General features: G+C 43.1%; 1 protein-coding gene and 1 long non-coding RNA gene across 2 annotated transcripts in view; one reads left to right on the top strand and one right to left on the bottom strand.

Moving 5' to 3' along the window:
* Positions 1 to 925: 925 nt before the first annotated feature.
* Positions 926 to 14,353, top strand: part of edil3a (EGF-like repeats and discoidin I-like domains 3a) — a 71,115-nt gene continuing 57,687 nt past the window's right edge. The window contains exon 1 of the mRNA XM_019878086.1: positions 926 to 1,276. Coding sequence (XP_019733645.1) covers positions 1,213 to 1,276 — 64 coding nt within the window. The 5' untranslated portion in view covers positions 926 to 1,212. The remainder of the gene's footprint in view (positions 1,277 to 14,353) is intronic.
* Positions 1,427 to 2,184, bottom strand: LOC109520690 (uncharacterized). The gene is made up of 2 exons (XR_002169220.1): positions 2,093 to 2,184; positions 1,427 to 1,782 (listed from the first exon to the last, which is right to left on the bottom strand). It is a non-coding gene; the product is annotated as an uncharacterized LOC109520690 (long non-coding RNA).

Raw genomic sequence — 14,353 nt, 5'->3', positions numbered from 1 at the left:
TTTCCCCCATGGGGGTTACAAAGCCGCTGTTTGGTCTCACCGTGATATATAGACTGCACAGAGATAGAAAGATGCGACCATGCCAATGGGAAGGCAGCACAGGTAGTAACGTCTCAACATCTATCGCATGGCCGCTCACTGCACTCAATGAGAATGTCGTCATGCTACTGTTACACTAAACAGTGAACCACTTTCTGAATTCACCCGCTGGCATTTATTTACACAGACACTATTCAGCGTAAACAAACAAAGCAGTGCACTGGTGATGCCATAGTGAGAGTAGTATTGCAAGATGGGTTCAGTGGGGTTTTTAAAGACTGACAAAAACACAGAATTGGAACGTGAACCTTGATGTTTGAAATGGATCGAATGGAGTAACTTTACTTTTAACTGCTAATTAAAAAAAAAAGAAAACCCATTTTAGTGTCTTCAACCAGCAATCACTCATACCAAAAATTATTATAAAGATATTAATATCAAAGCTTTTCTTTTTTTATTATAAAGCTAAGTTTGTTCTCGACCAATTAGCCTAGCAGCTAACACAGCTAGCATGTACAATTGCAACCACAGCATTGATTTGCAACTCCGTTAGTGAAATTTGAGTATCTCTACAATTCTATTTGTATTGAAGTAAAAAGTAGAAAACTGTAAACTACTTTATTTTCATGTGCCTAAGTATCTTGATGAGGTTTGCACCAAAAATAGCAAAAATATACATGGCAAAACAAAATATATCATAGAACAGCAGTATAAAATAACTACTAAATGTCATTTCAAGTCCAAAATTGATGAGAATATCAAACAAATATGTCCTTGGTCAAACCTTGAGTCTGCCTCCACAGATGGTGTGACTGGATTTGCAGATTTTTCCACGACTTTAATTTTGTAGGGCATGACCGGAAATGCTTGCCTCTGTATTTTACTTGATGATGGTCCTGGCGAGTTGCGAGCGCTCACTCACCTCCGTCTCCACTCACTGCGGTAGTAACGGGCCAAGCAGGCACCTGGCACCCTCACGCCACTTGTTCCGGCGCGTCTCTCCACTCCGCTCCACCACAGAAGAGGACTTTATCAAACAGGACATATTTATCCGCTCCACTTCTCTCGCGGGGGGTGACGGAGGGACAACTTTGAGTTGATCTCGTCGTGATTTGTTCCTCCCATTCTCTCCCATCTTTGCCCAAGAAGCACGTCTCTTCTCGTTGTGAGAGGATGGGACCGCTCCTCCTCTCCATCGCCCTGTGCGTGAGCGCCGCTGTCCCGCAGCATGTGATGGGTGAGTAGGGGGGGCTGGGGGGCAGCCTTCCACTTGTTATCGCATTAAGTGCTTACTGTTTATTGGAAATAACCAGTAGGGTTTTGTGCGTAAACAGTATTGTCATTGTGTTTGTATCCCGTGCGTAATTGGAAATAAACCGCGCTGACATCTTGCTCGACTATTTCCTATGCTTATTTTGAAGTGGGTCTCGACAAAGTAGCATCGCATTTTACACCACCGCGTTTGTTATTTCTCTGCCAAGGGGCTTTTGGAAAGCCTATGTCATGTAGAATGCACTCTTATCCTGAGCTGGGTTTGGTGCCACTGGATAACAAGCTGACCAGGCAGCCAGACAGACGTCACTTTTAATTCCACCCCAAACTGAATTACTCGAGGGCTGAAAGATAAGGATCGCTTGCCACCGTATTAGGGTGAAACCTTTTCGAATGACTTGAGGCCAATTGAAATACTTAGAATTGTGCTCATTCGTTGAGTGACTGCTGCAGCTCCATACTGATGTTATTCTACACCCCCAATATATATATTTTATATATATATATATTTTATATATATATATACACACACACACACGCACGCACGCACGCACGCACGCACGCACACACACACACACACACACACACACACACACACACACACACAAATACAAAACATTCAGCCCAATGACAAAGTCAACATTTCCTATTGAAACTTCAGACTTTTCCATTCATTCCAAACATCTTGAGTACTAATTTTCACATTTTCACTTCTCCAAAATGCCATACTTTTAATAACACAATTCACAGAACATAAACACATACATACCTTCATAAATACATCAATTCCTTCTTCTCCCCACATTTCTGGACTGATTCGCACAATTCCAACTTCAAATGATTACGCAGGAAATCTTGGCCGTTATTCCCATTCCCAGATTCTCCAATTTTCATAAAAGCAATGAAGAGCTATTAAAGAAAGCACAAAGGGGTCATGTTCTGCTCATTCAGGGTGTCTCATGAACTACACCCTTTGCCAGAATTCCCCCATTTTCCTGAAAAGAATAAAATCCACCAAATTCCAGAGCAAGATCATACAGATTTATCCTCTCCATCCAGATTTCTAGAGCGATTCAATCCATTCCGAGTCTCACGGCATACCATTTCAACATCTCACTTCATTCTGCCGTTCTGCATCAGCGTGCTGTTTCTCCAGAAATAGCTTTCTCTCGTCAGTTGCTTGAGCTGGAGATTAAACATCCTCCTCCATCTTTGCCCTCCAGTTGTGTGGTGACAGGACGATGTAAGCCTTTCCAGAGTGTATATTTTACAGTCAGTCAGGGCAAGCCTACCTGTGGGATTGCAGTAGAAAGCGGCGCAGCTCTCCATGGAAGTGGGTCATGACAGTCTCGCTGTCTGTGCACATTTCGTAACATGCACGCCTCAGGAGTCACACATGTCATGCAGACCGAGTTCCGGAGGCTCCCTAAGCCTCTCAGTGTCAAACGTGTGGCCGACTCGTGTCATGAAGGCAGTGATGTAGACTTACTCCACTCAAAATACCAGCCCAATTAATTAGCGTTCCATGATGCCAAATCGAAGTAAAACACATCCAGAGAGGAGTCGGAGGTCATCTAAACGTCTGACAGAATGCCGTCTTTTCTTTTTGAGTTCCAACCAGGAACTCAACCACCACATGGAACTTGGGCTCATTAGGGATTCTCTTTGTTGACACCGTGCACAGGCTTTTATTCTTTGCTGGAGGTGGCAAGTGTCCTCTGAGAGACAGATGCTAGCAAACACCCTTCGGAGGATATCAGAGAGTGTCTTTGTCCCCCGGAACATAGTGATGGGGTGGAAGCATTCGCCTTCAGGTAGAACTGACTGCATTGTTTTCTTAAGGGAAGCATCGCAACACGTCTCTTTCTCTGCTTGGTTACTGGTGCTGAGTCGTACACATTGTTAGGAGCGCGGCTGTCCGGCTGCAGAAGGCAGCGCATGACTACTCCCGTAGGCCCGGCCGGTTCGTGAATGGAAAGATGCTTTTGCGCTTGTTTAGAAAGGCCGTTTGAAATGAACGCTATGCATCTTGTTTCCGGGTTCTGTGCTTTTCATAATGGCTGTGACATTACAATCTCTGAGGCAAATGGACGGCCATCTGGAAAGGCGATGTGGTGGTTGTTTGTTATTGATGAGTCACAATGAGGATTGGACTGTTGGTCAGCGTTCGTGTTGCTGAAGCAACAATGACCCATTAGAAGGTTGTTTCACACCACATCACATGTTGTGATGTGATGGTTGTGGTTTTAGATGCATGGGCAAAATTTGTTGCTCTTCCTCGCATTTTAAACCTCAGGGAAAAAAAACCCAGACAATACATTCAACCATTCAGTAGCCACTCTTCACACTTTGAACTCCAGCTGGCAAAGTACTACGGCACAAATGCACTTTGCAGTGGAAATAAGGCATGCATATTTCTATAATTCAGGATCACAGTTACCGGTACATTAGTAAAGAAAATACACAGTTGAAACGTGCACTTATTATACTTAAAATATTTCTTTCTCAGAAAATTATCTTCTCTGCCATGTGAAGTAACGTCTGAGTGGCAATGAAGAGATGTTAGCCCAGCTAGATAGCTAATTATCTTCCTCTGTAGTGAGTCTATGGTATCTATTTCACCAATTGTCGACACGCTTAATCTCGTAGCTGGGTGCAAATATTAATTTCAAGACAAGATTGTCACTATTTAATAACATTACCTTGAATCTGTTGAGTGGTGTTGCGTGGCTCTTTCGTAAATGCGATAACGTATTAAAATAATTGCCACCTCGAGCAACACTTCTTGAGAAGCAAAATGTGGTACCCTCCCCCAAAAAAAAATTACCAAAAGAGTCGACTTTTTCAACTCGGGGAAAATCCGTTGGGCTCCCTGACTACTTGCGTCACTTTGACTGGCAAAGGAAAAAAAAAAAAAGGGTAGTTTTAGCCGTTTCAAAACAATACATCCATCCATTTTCCGAACCACTTCCCACTCAGTGATGGTGTCGATGTGCGTGTGAATGGTTGTTTGCCTCTATGTGCCCTCCGACAGACTGGCGACCAGTTCAGGGTTTAATCTGCCTTCTGCCCGAAGTCTGCTGGGATAACTCCCCACGACCCTGTTCAGGATAAGTGCTGTTAAAAATGGACGGATGAATGGACATTTTAAAAACCCGTAAAAACAGTAACCGTCCCATGCTTTGAAAATAAGTCCCATTTATGGCTTAAATGGATCGCAATCTTTTCAAACGCTCATTATATTTAAGCCGGTGAAGGTTATAGTTTTAAGTCCAGGTGACTTTGAATAACAATGACTCGTGGCCAACCTCTATAGCGTCCTTCACTCGGCGTTTAAAAATCATGGTCTTCAATCAGTCGAGAGAGGTCACGGCGCTGTCAAGATTCCCCGCCGTGATGATCAAAAGGAGTCAAAGTCACTCATTGGAGGACAAGCCGCGCTTAATGGTTGAACGGGATTTATGAGTCAATCTTCATCAGGCCCTCCCTCAACACTGGTCAGCGGCTTCACTTTTGATCACAAAACTTGATTCCAATTAGGATTTGAGAGAGATTTTATTTGTCTGTGATGCTGACAAGTTAATGGATACACTGCTATTTGTCTTGGTGTCGCTCGGGTCTGTGTTGTGCTGCCCACATTTCAAGCTTGACTGATTAGAAGGACGGTTGAGGGACAGTTATGGAGACGGCAAGGACACATGCTGAGGAAGAGCTCATCAAAGGAACTTTAATAGGCCCTGAGTGGCGCATGGGTTTAATAAGTTTTTGGGGGGAACACTGGGGTTGCAAAATGGTGAGAATTTTCAAAGTGGGAATCTGTCAGTGGGATGGAACGAGAAGTTATACGAATAAAGTAGGACTTTAAAAAAAATTGGAAGTTGGCTCTTGATAGGGTACTTCAAAAAAGTTGGATTTTTTTGCTTTGTGTTGCAAGCCAAAATTTGATGTTTGAGGGAGCTGGAGATATGCCGCTGCCAGTGGCAAAAAAAAAATGGAGCAATTAATATACTGCAATGCATGGCTGCTTACTTATGAGAAAACTTATTGTATTTATTGTATGCGTAATTATCATACCTTCCATTAAATTACCCCCGTAAATTCTCACAAATTCCAATTTGGAATTTTTCCAAAATTCCTAAGCCTAAATTTCTATGGAAACTAACCAGCAATGTTCTGGAAATTGTCCATCTTGGGGAGCACACATGAGAGCTTCCAGTCCAAAAGAAACTAAATAACAGTCTGTCACATTTTTCTCCCTAATTGAGTCTCTTGTATTCGATTCTTCACCTTTTCCGGTTACCTATCGCCACGGACAAAAATCTGCATTGTGGTGCAACTTTGTATTCCAAGGCGACTTCAAGTTGATCAGCTCTGCGTTTCCATGCCGAAGGTGTTTAATTAATAAGATGTGACGCATTTCAGCTTTGAAACAACCACAGCGGCCTTATGGCTTTGCTTTTATGATAATGGACGGATGGATCGATTCTATTCAGTCAAGCGCAGGAACAATCACAGTCAAGGTTAGTCCTGTAAAGTGAGGCACCCCGTCAAAATAAAAGTGAGTTGCGATTCCAATCCGAAAACAATCAGCGCAAAGCTGTTGTTGGTCTCCTTGTTTACATTTTTTAACACAGTTGTGCACTGACCCTTCAGCTGAAACTTTTTTGTCGTCGGTTTACGTTCCACCAAGTAGAAAAAAAAATGCAGTGTGATGAAACAAGAAAAGACCCATTTCTGTCTTTTTGTACGTTGTACCTTCAAATGAGTTAACCCGGGGCATATTTGCCCCATAAGGTAGAATTTCAACCGAATTAAATGGAATAAAGCGGAAGGGGATTTCAACTTCAAAGTCCAGAGACGGTTATCGCGGATGGATGATTTTGGCGATCCTTTCGTGAGCACAATTTTCCACTTGAATGGGTGCGGTTCGGTCAGCTCTGCCCCCCCGCCCATAATTTCGACCAAGTGTCACAGTAGCATCAAACATCACCGATCAAACTGCCGGCTCCGCGTGCCTCTACAGAAATTCAATGAAGGCAACATGACTTCAGATAACGTGTAAAACTGTGGCAGGCTGTTCAGAACTGGTGCTGTGATTCATTTCCAGACTTATGTGGTTCGCTGAGTAACAAACACGTCGACTTCTTTTTTTTTTTTTTTTTTTGGGGTCGAATAATCTTCACACAGGTCACTGTGTAGCGGTGGGTTTACCTGACTTTGGCACAGGCGGCGTTGGTTCCAGTTCCTACTCAGTGATGGTGTAAATGGGAGTCAGCCACTCCTTTTGCCCCAAGACAAATGAAATTGAGACCCTGAACAGGATAAGCGATATACCGTACAAAACGAACGGATTGATGGATGGATCTTCACACAAAAGGAAGATAGACATTTTTTTTTTTTTTTTACATTGTTGTGATTTATCTAATCTTGTCTCATGACATTTCTGTTAATGTCTTGCACGAAAGGAGTCCGCACTTGTTGCTGCACCTCAATTGTTTGACCAAATCATCTCTTTCTCTTTCTCCCGGCTAGCGAAACTATTTAATCACGTCCTGCGTATTGCTCTGCTTTTTGATTTCATGTCCAGCCACATTTGCCCTGCGTTTTGCATCCGCTCCGCGATTGCGTATCGAGAGAATACTTGCCTGCAATCGGCTTGAACATATATGAGGTGTGTCAGAAAAGTCGCAGGACCCGTGTCACAAAAAGATAGACTTCAAAGCCAAACTACAGGCATGAAACAATGTTCCTAGATATACGGCATCATCGGATTGCATAAACGAGCGCACAAAGGACAAAGAGAGGAAGTTGAGCCTGAAAAGTCATGTCAACGAGCGACAACTGTACTTATAAATCCTCAAATAAAAAAACCAAGGGTAAGAATCAGAATGTCCACCGGAGTTATCGCACTCTATTATCACGTAAAAGGCCAAGAGTTCCAACCAGCTGTGGGAATTGTTAAACGCAGGTATAAAAAGGGGGATAAAAGGGCTAAAGGGATTATCACATGGTCACTTCCGCTCTATTAAATTATAAACACACGGCACAGTGAAGTGAGGTGAGGGCAGGACTTCCTTAGGCAGGCTGCTCTCTCCAGTCACTAATCAAGAAGATTGTATCTTCTGTTGAAATGAATGCTCTATTTGTTTTTTTTTCTCTGTTGGGGGCAAAAATCATTTGCTGTGAAAAGATGCTTCGACTTCAAGGAGGCGACTGAATAAAATCGTGTTTACGATTGTTTTTTTTTTTTAGTCCGTCATTTTTTTTTTAATTACACGAGTATATGGCTGCTCGTAATGTTTCTGAGAGCAAAAGCGATTTCACATTTAGTGCTGCAATTTTCATCCCGCCAAAGCTTCTACCTCGCACTGAATGAATAAGCATTTTTTTTTACATTTCCATAAAGACAAGCTTTGTAAAGTTCCCCATGTGAGAGGATTAGCGAAAAGCGATGGGAGAAAATTGCGTCGTTGGATTGGCTGTCTGAAAGACACCCTATAAAAGTAAATTCTTTTTCACATTTCATAGCTCATCAGCGCAAATTACAGCAACTTGTGACGCAAAAGCTCACATTGTCGGCTGAATTCGAAGCACGAAATGGCACCTTCTTCGTCGCTTTTTATCGACTCACGTCGCTTGCCGTCTGAATGACAAATATGTACATGACCAAAATGAATGCATATTTCTTAGTCACTCGGGAATGTTGTCATGAAAGCATTTCAAGGTTAAGAAGAAGCCACCCTCATTTACTAAACTAGTTATTTTCCCGACCAGCTAATTTGACAGTTCCGACTCTATTATCTACCTCAATGAGGGGTATCAAATATTTTCCCGAGAAAAACATTGCGAAGGACGATGTGAATGCCTTGCGTCATATTGTGTCTAACTTTGAAGCTTGGAAGTGTGTCACATGCTAATTGAGCACCAGAAGTTGAAAAAAAAGGCTCCATGCAGTTCTTTCTCTTCCACGGTCTCCTCCTCAAACTTGCATAATGTGTTCTCATTGGAAATTTGAAGGGTGTCATTGAAGATTAATGCGGAATAATCAATATAAATGTTTCGTATTCTGCCCGGTGTTCGACTGGTTAGCGCACCGACCTCACAGTGCAGAGGTTTTGCAGAGGCCTTCCTGTGTGGAGTTTGCATGTTGCCTGCGTGGGTTTTCTCCCGGTACTGCGGTTTCCTCCCACATTCCAAAAACATGTATGGCACGTTGACTGAACACTCTAAATTGTCCCGAGTTGTGAATGTGAGCACGGATGGTTGTTCGTCTGTGTGTGCCCTGCGATTGGCTGGCAACCGGTTCCGGGTGTCCCCTGCCTACTGCGGAAAACCACAGTCTCCTGAGCAGCATCTTAGCTCCAGGTCAACTTTTGAAATCCGCCGTTGCCTACAATGGAACATCTGAATGGAGTTCAGGCGAGCACCGTGAAAGTCCAGTTAGGAAAGGAATATGACGGTCTGATAGCAAAGCGCTGGACCTCTGTGTAACACAGTGGCGACCGTATTCCAATTTTGTCGGCACCTTTGCTCTAGGCACGATCTGTTGCGGCTCTTCGTTGACCGGTTGTTGCTTTTGAGTTGTCACAACATATACAAAGTTACCTACACTCCGGTTTTCAGTCGGTTCTTTACTCTATGTGATCATTTGTAGCAGCACTTCCATCCCAGCCCCTTTAAGCTTCTTCTTGGGGAAACGACGAGTGCATGTGGGAGATCTTGTCTGGTAGAAAGGTACAAACGATGGGAGGTGTCCAAGTTTGTAATGAGGCTAAAAAGACTCTCCTGGCTCACGAGCAAACTAGGGCATCTGTAATGAGCTTAGGGGTGGGGTGGGGGTGCTTGTTGGGGTGGGGGCGTAGCAGTGGAGAGACGTGTTGTGAACCTGAACATTGCCACTAGCTGCGACTCTACAACGCTTCAAGAGAGAGAGCGAGAGAGAGAGAAGGAGCTGTGCAAATAAGAATGTGTCTTTCCATTTTTTTATATATCCAGCCATTTGTTTTGTTTTATTTTGTTTTTGAACTGGCTGTTCTTATTAGTGTTGCAGGTAACCGGAACCTGTCAGAGAACGTGTAGGGTGTGACATCACCAGAAGTCCCATCCCTAGCCTCTCCCCTTGACATCATACCAAATCGACGGCGTCACACTCCCAAACCTGGTCGGTCCCCGACCATATTTGGACTTCACTAGATTCAGTTGGAAAAGCAGTCGTAGCGTTTCTTCTCTGAACATTTTCCACTGATCAGTGTCAGTCAACTGTCATGCTACAAGGAATGGAAATCACAGGCTAAAACGCTGCAATATTATCCAGATGCTTTACTCGTAATAGGCAGTAGCGTGCCGTGTCAGTGCAAATGGAAAACTACAAAAGCTGATGTTCACATCAAAGAGTTGTAATGCTAATTTCTGTCCGCACGTGATTTGCAACGCGCCAGGATTCAGACTGACTTTGTGATGTATTTTTAGTTGCAATATTATTCTTGTGAGAGATAGAAAGTCATTGATATTGGTCTCCCGTTTTAGGCGTACCTAAACTGATGTCGGAGAATAGCACCAGGGGGATTTATATCACTGCTGTTTAAAAAAAAAAAAAAAACGAGGCTATATGTCTATTTGATGCCATTATTAGGTTTGGAACGTGGCATATTCTTGCATTAAAATCACGCTGCTAGTCAAACTGAATAAGCCTGCAACACATTCTTCCTTTTGCCAGACAGTTCCAAACCACAGCAGACCTTAAAGGGATAGTTAACCAAAAGCCACCGCTGTCACTGGCTACCTGTTGAAGTCATCGTGTTCATTTTAAAAGAAAAAAAAAAATCCCTTTATCCGCTTATTAAGTAAATGCCATCTGAAGGTCGCCAGCTCAAAACTGAACTTTTTTGGGGGGCTTAAAGAGCTTTTAGTGTATATATATATATGTACACGCGCACACACACACACACACACACACACACACACACACCGACACTCAAGACAGAGCACTTGTGTGAGAAAGCTTTTGAGGTGACGATGACGCAAGAGGCAACCTCTGAATACAAAATGGTCAAAGATGAACCGTGGGCATGGTGATTATGGGAATCGAACATGTGCCGTGCAATATTAGCATGTCTCCGTCTAACCCGAAGATTGCAGTGAGAAATCTGGTTTAGTTTCCCCGCAAGGAATTTCTGCAATCACTTGGGCATAATAGCAATGTGGTCTGTCGACCACTGATCGATCAATAAGTTATACCAGTTCATTATCGCAGCAAGCCACGCAGCCTCAGTTCTGGAGGAACACGTTGTACGCTCTCGGAAGGATAATTAAATTATGTTACATGGCGAGCACAAGCTAACCCCATTTTGGATGGCAACGGTGTAACTGATGCAGCGAGATCATATCATCATATAACTGCTTATATTACATTTCAAATACATCATTAGTTGACAGTAATGGTTGGTTAGCGTCCACCTTCTGTTGAAATGAGGGACAAATGGCTTCACATGGCAGAGCTGAGCTGTCTTTCATCTTCAGCCTGACTTTTAATGGAGACCGAGCTGTCTCCTTCAAAAGCTCCTTAATGGCCGCGATGTTCTCTGTCATCCATGATTCATTCGCCTTTTAAATAAGATGCCCTTTTTCATCTGACCCTATATATTATGATGTCATGCCACACCTGCCCCTTTTTTTTAATTCCATGATACAGACGGTATTTTGATTTGACCTTCACATAGCTCCTTGACACGGAGGCGCATCCCAGCTGTCTTCAGGCAGTAAGCGGGGTACACCCTGAACTGCTTGCCAGCCAATCGCAGGGCACACATAATAGCCGAACAACCATTGACACTCAAAATCACACCTACGGACACTTTAGAGTGTTCCATTAACCTGCCATGCATGTTTTTGGAATGTCGGAGGAAACCGGAGTACCCGGAGAGAACCCACACAGGCACGGGGAGAACATGCAAACTCCACACAGGAAGGCCGTAGCCGGAATCGATCCCTGCACCTCTGCACTGTGAGGCGGAAGTGCTAACCAGTCGTTCACCGTGCCGTCCAAAGGTTTCGTATTTTCGTCTTCACCAAACATTCTCACTCCTCCTCGAAACCAAAGCAAGCACATGGCCCCTGAGCTATTACATCCAATTATGAAGACTGAGCGTTTTGCCCCTCCCACTTCTTTTCGCACTAACAATGTGCAATACATGGAAGCACATCAGGGATTTTTCTTCGCTTCTTTTGTGTGGAAAATCACAATACACAATTGGCAAGGAAACAACGAGGCTCTGTTTTTCAAGTTTGCACTCTTTGCCCTCTGCTGATCATCACTCACAATTGGAATTCTCGCTTGTTCAGTGCAACTGGGTTTTTTTTTCTTTTTATAACTTTGCTAATTTTATAAACACACACACACACACACACACACACACACACACACACACACACACACACAGTCAAGTGCATAGAGTCAATCTTAAATCTCCATGAATAAAATAAAAAGAAAGGACTTATATCATACTTTGTACAATAGTTCTACTATTGTACACAATTGACTAATACTGTAAGTTTCTCCTGGTTCCACCCACACACCAACCATTTAAAACTTCCGGCTTTGCCGTCCAACTGCCCCGAGGTAAATTGAAGTGCTGTTTACAGGTTACATTTAGCTGCCTCTTGAACAAACATTTTGCATCTTGATGTATTGGATGTAACAAGCTTGAGTTGTCTAAGGATCAATCGGACATGTCGCGCAACTCCAATTACCAACGTCAGTCAGTGCCTTTTATTGGCATTTGTCAGACTGTTGTCAATTTTTCCATTTGTGTATTCTTGATGGAGCCTTTCTATCGGATCGACTGTAGTTTGTGCAATCAACAGTGATGTTAATCAATGCAGTGCATTTTCATACGCATGACCTTGAAGTTTAAGGAGGACTCGAAAAGCATTTGAGAATTTGATTGTCGGTCTCTCGCCGGATCGGTACGTTACAAAAGCTTTGCTCTCAGTATCTACCAGTTGTTTTTCATATTCCTTGGGTTAATGTTTTTTTATAATGTGACTCCGAAGAAGTTGTGCCCCACCAGTCGTGAACCTCATTGCACGTCACTGCATTATAAGTCCCATTTGTTTTTGATTTTAAGATTTTAAGGCCAAGCTGACGCTAATGATGTACTTAGACTGCACTTGTGGGGGCAATGGAACTCTCCAGAAAGTCTCTGCGTTGTTGGCAATCGAATCATTCACAGCGCCTTTGCATTTCTGTCAACTGCCGGAAAACTGGATGACATTTTTGAAGTCCCGGCCGTTGATGTTAAAAGCTGAAAACGTTTCAGGGATCACGCTACCCTTGAAGTCTTCTCTTTTGACATGGATGGATGAGCCATTCACATTCAAGATGGGGTTGATAAAAATGGGTGCTGTGCTTCATTCATTTAGATGGAGAAGCATCAACAATGTCTTTCTAATTATTGTCGGTAATGCTTTTGCGCGTGTGTGTGTCTGTGTGTGTGTGTGTGTGAGACTGAGAGTCATTTCACAGTCAGCCACCCACTCCAAACCAAGAAGATTTAATGTTAATAAGCACTGCCATGATGGAACAAACACCTCTAAGGGTTATATTATGTGGGAGATGGATGTGCACTGAGCATCTGCTGGGCCTTGAAGTGTGTGTGTGTGTGTGTGTGTGTGTGTGTGTGTGTGTGTGTGTGTGTTGATTCAGAAACATAAAAAGTGACAATTGTTGCCGCAATCTGGCACGTGCGCACATAGCCATATGTGCGCCATTGCAGTCAACTAAATCCTCAATAGATGAGGATTCACTTGGGACAAAATAAGTTTCCGACTGCTAAATGATGAAAAGAAACCTGTAAATTCAATGGGGAAAAAAAGTTTATTGGTTTTTCTCTCTCTTTTTTGAAAAAAAAAATACATCCATACAGATGAGCTACTGCTGCCTCATGAGGACACACGGTATAAAAATGGAAGGATGTTTATTTTTTCGTGCAGGCCATTAAATCCGCCTGTGCCTGAGGAATATCACGGACTTTAAAGAGTACAAGCAGATGCTTAACTACGTCGCCACAATCGATAGATTATATTGACTCTGTGATCATGTACCATTTATTTTCATTGTGACATTTCATTTTTTTGCCAAGGTCATTAATATTGCAGCTGATAAGAGTCATGAGACATGTCAAAGCAAAACTTGATCCTGTTATTACACACCGTCTTATTCAGGCAATTTAGATAATTACAGGTAACTACTCTATTTTGAATGCATTTCTAAATGGCATGAAAGAGTTCAAGTAAACAGAAATAATGCGAAGCTACAGGAGTGAACAATGATCAAATGTGCGATGGACAAATCATGACTCGGCACTTTTTTTGGACAAGCACAGTTCCTTAACATCGCATGTGTGACCGTATGCCCAAAGCTATGTCGGGTAAATGAAACAGGCCGTGATGCAAAGTATGTCCTCAAAGACGGGAAAACTACAGTCCTTTTGAATCGTTTGAGCAAGTACCACCCAAGTGATGATCCGAAGTTTGCAAAGCCTGCCCACGTATCGTATACGTTAGCAGTTTAGCCGCTACTAGCTAGCCCTGAAGCCAACGGTCCAAAGGAGCAATCCAAAGTACTTTCAATCGTACACATTTGCAAGTGGCAAGGATTTTAACACCGTACGTAGGATCATAATTCTAAAACGACAAGGGTATCTTATTTGTCAGCACGGAATTGGTAAAAGTAGACATTTAAAAGCTAAAGGCCACCGCAAGTGGCAGCAGAGAGACCTTTGTGTTCAAACTAGATTTGATATGGAATCGGTAAAAGACATACTTTGACACGCTCTCTCATTTGGCTCGCACGCCGTCAAGAAATTTGTGAAACTCTGACAAAAGTTTTACTGCTTTAGATTTGGAACAAGAGAGACTTGACAGACACAAACAGGATTTGTCAGCCCCAGTCAGCGCCGTCTGGGCTGCCGGCATTAGCGGTGACAGCCGACTGTCAGTCTTCATGCCACACTGCTCAATAGGGGTTCAATCCATTACCCGG

The sequence above is a fragment of the Hippocampus comes genome, unplaced genomic scaffold (assembly GCF_001891065.2).
Source record: "Hippocampus comes isolate QL1 unplaced genomic scaffold, H_comes_QL1_v1.1 scaffold13, whole genome shotgun sequence".
Taxonomy (NCBI): Eukaryota; Metazoa; Chordata; class Actinopteri; order Syngnathiformes; family Syngnathidae; genus Hippocampus; species Hippocampus comes.
Note: the sequence above shows the minus strand (reverse complement) of the source record. Positions and strands in the feature narration are given on the sequence as shown.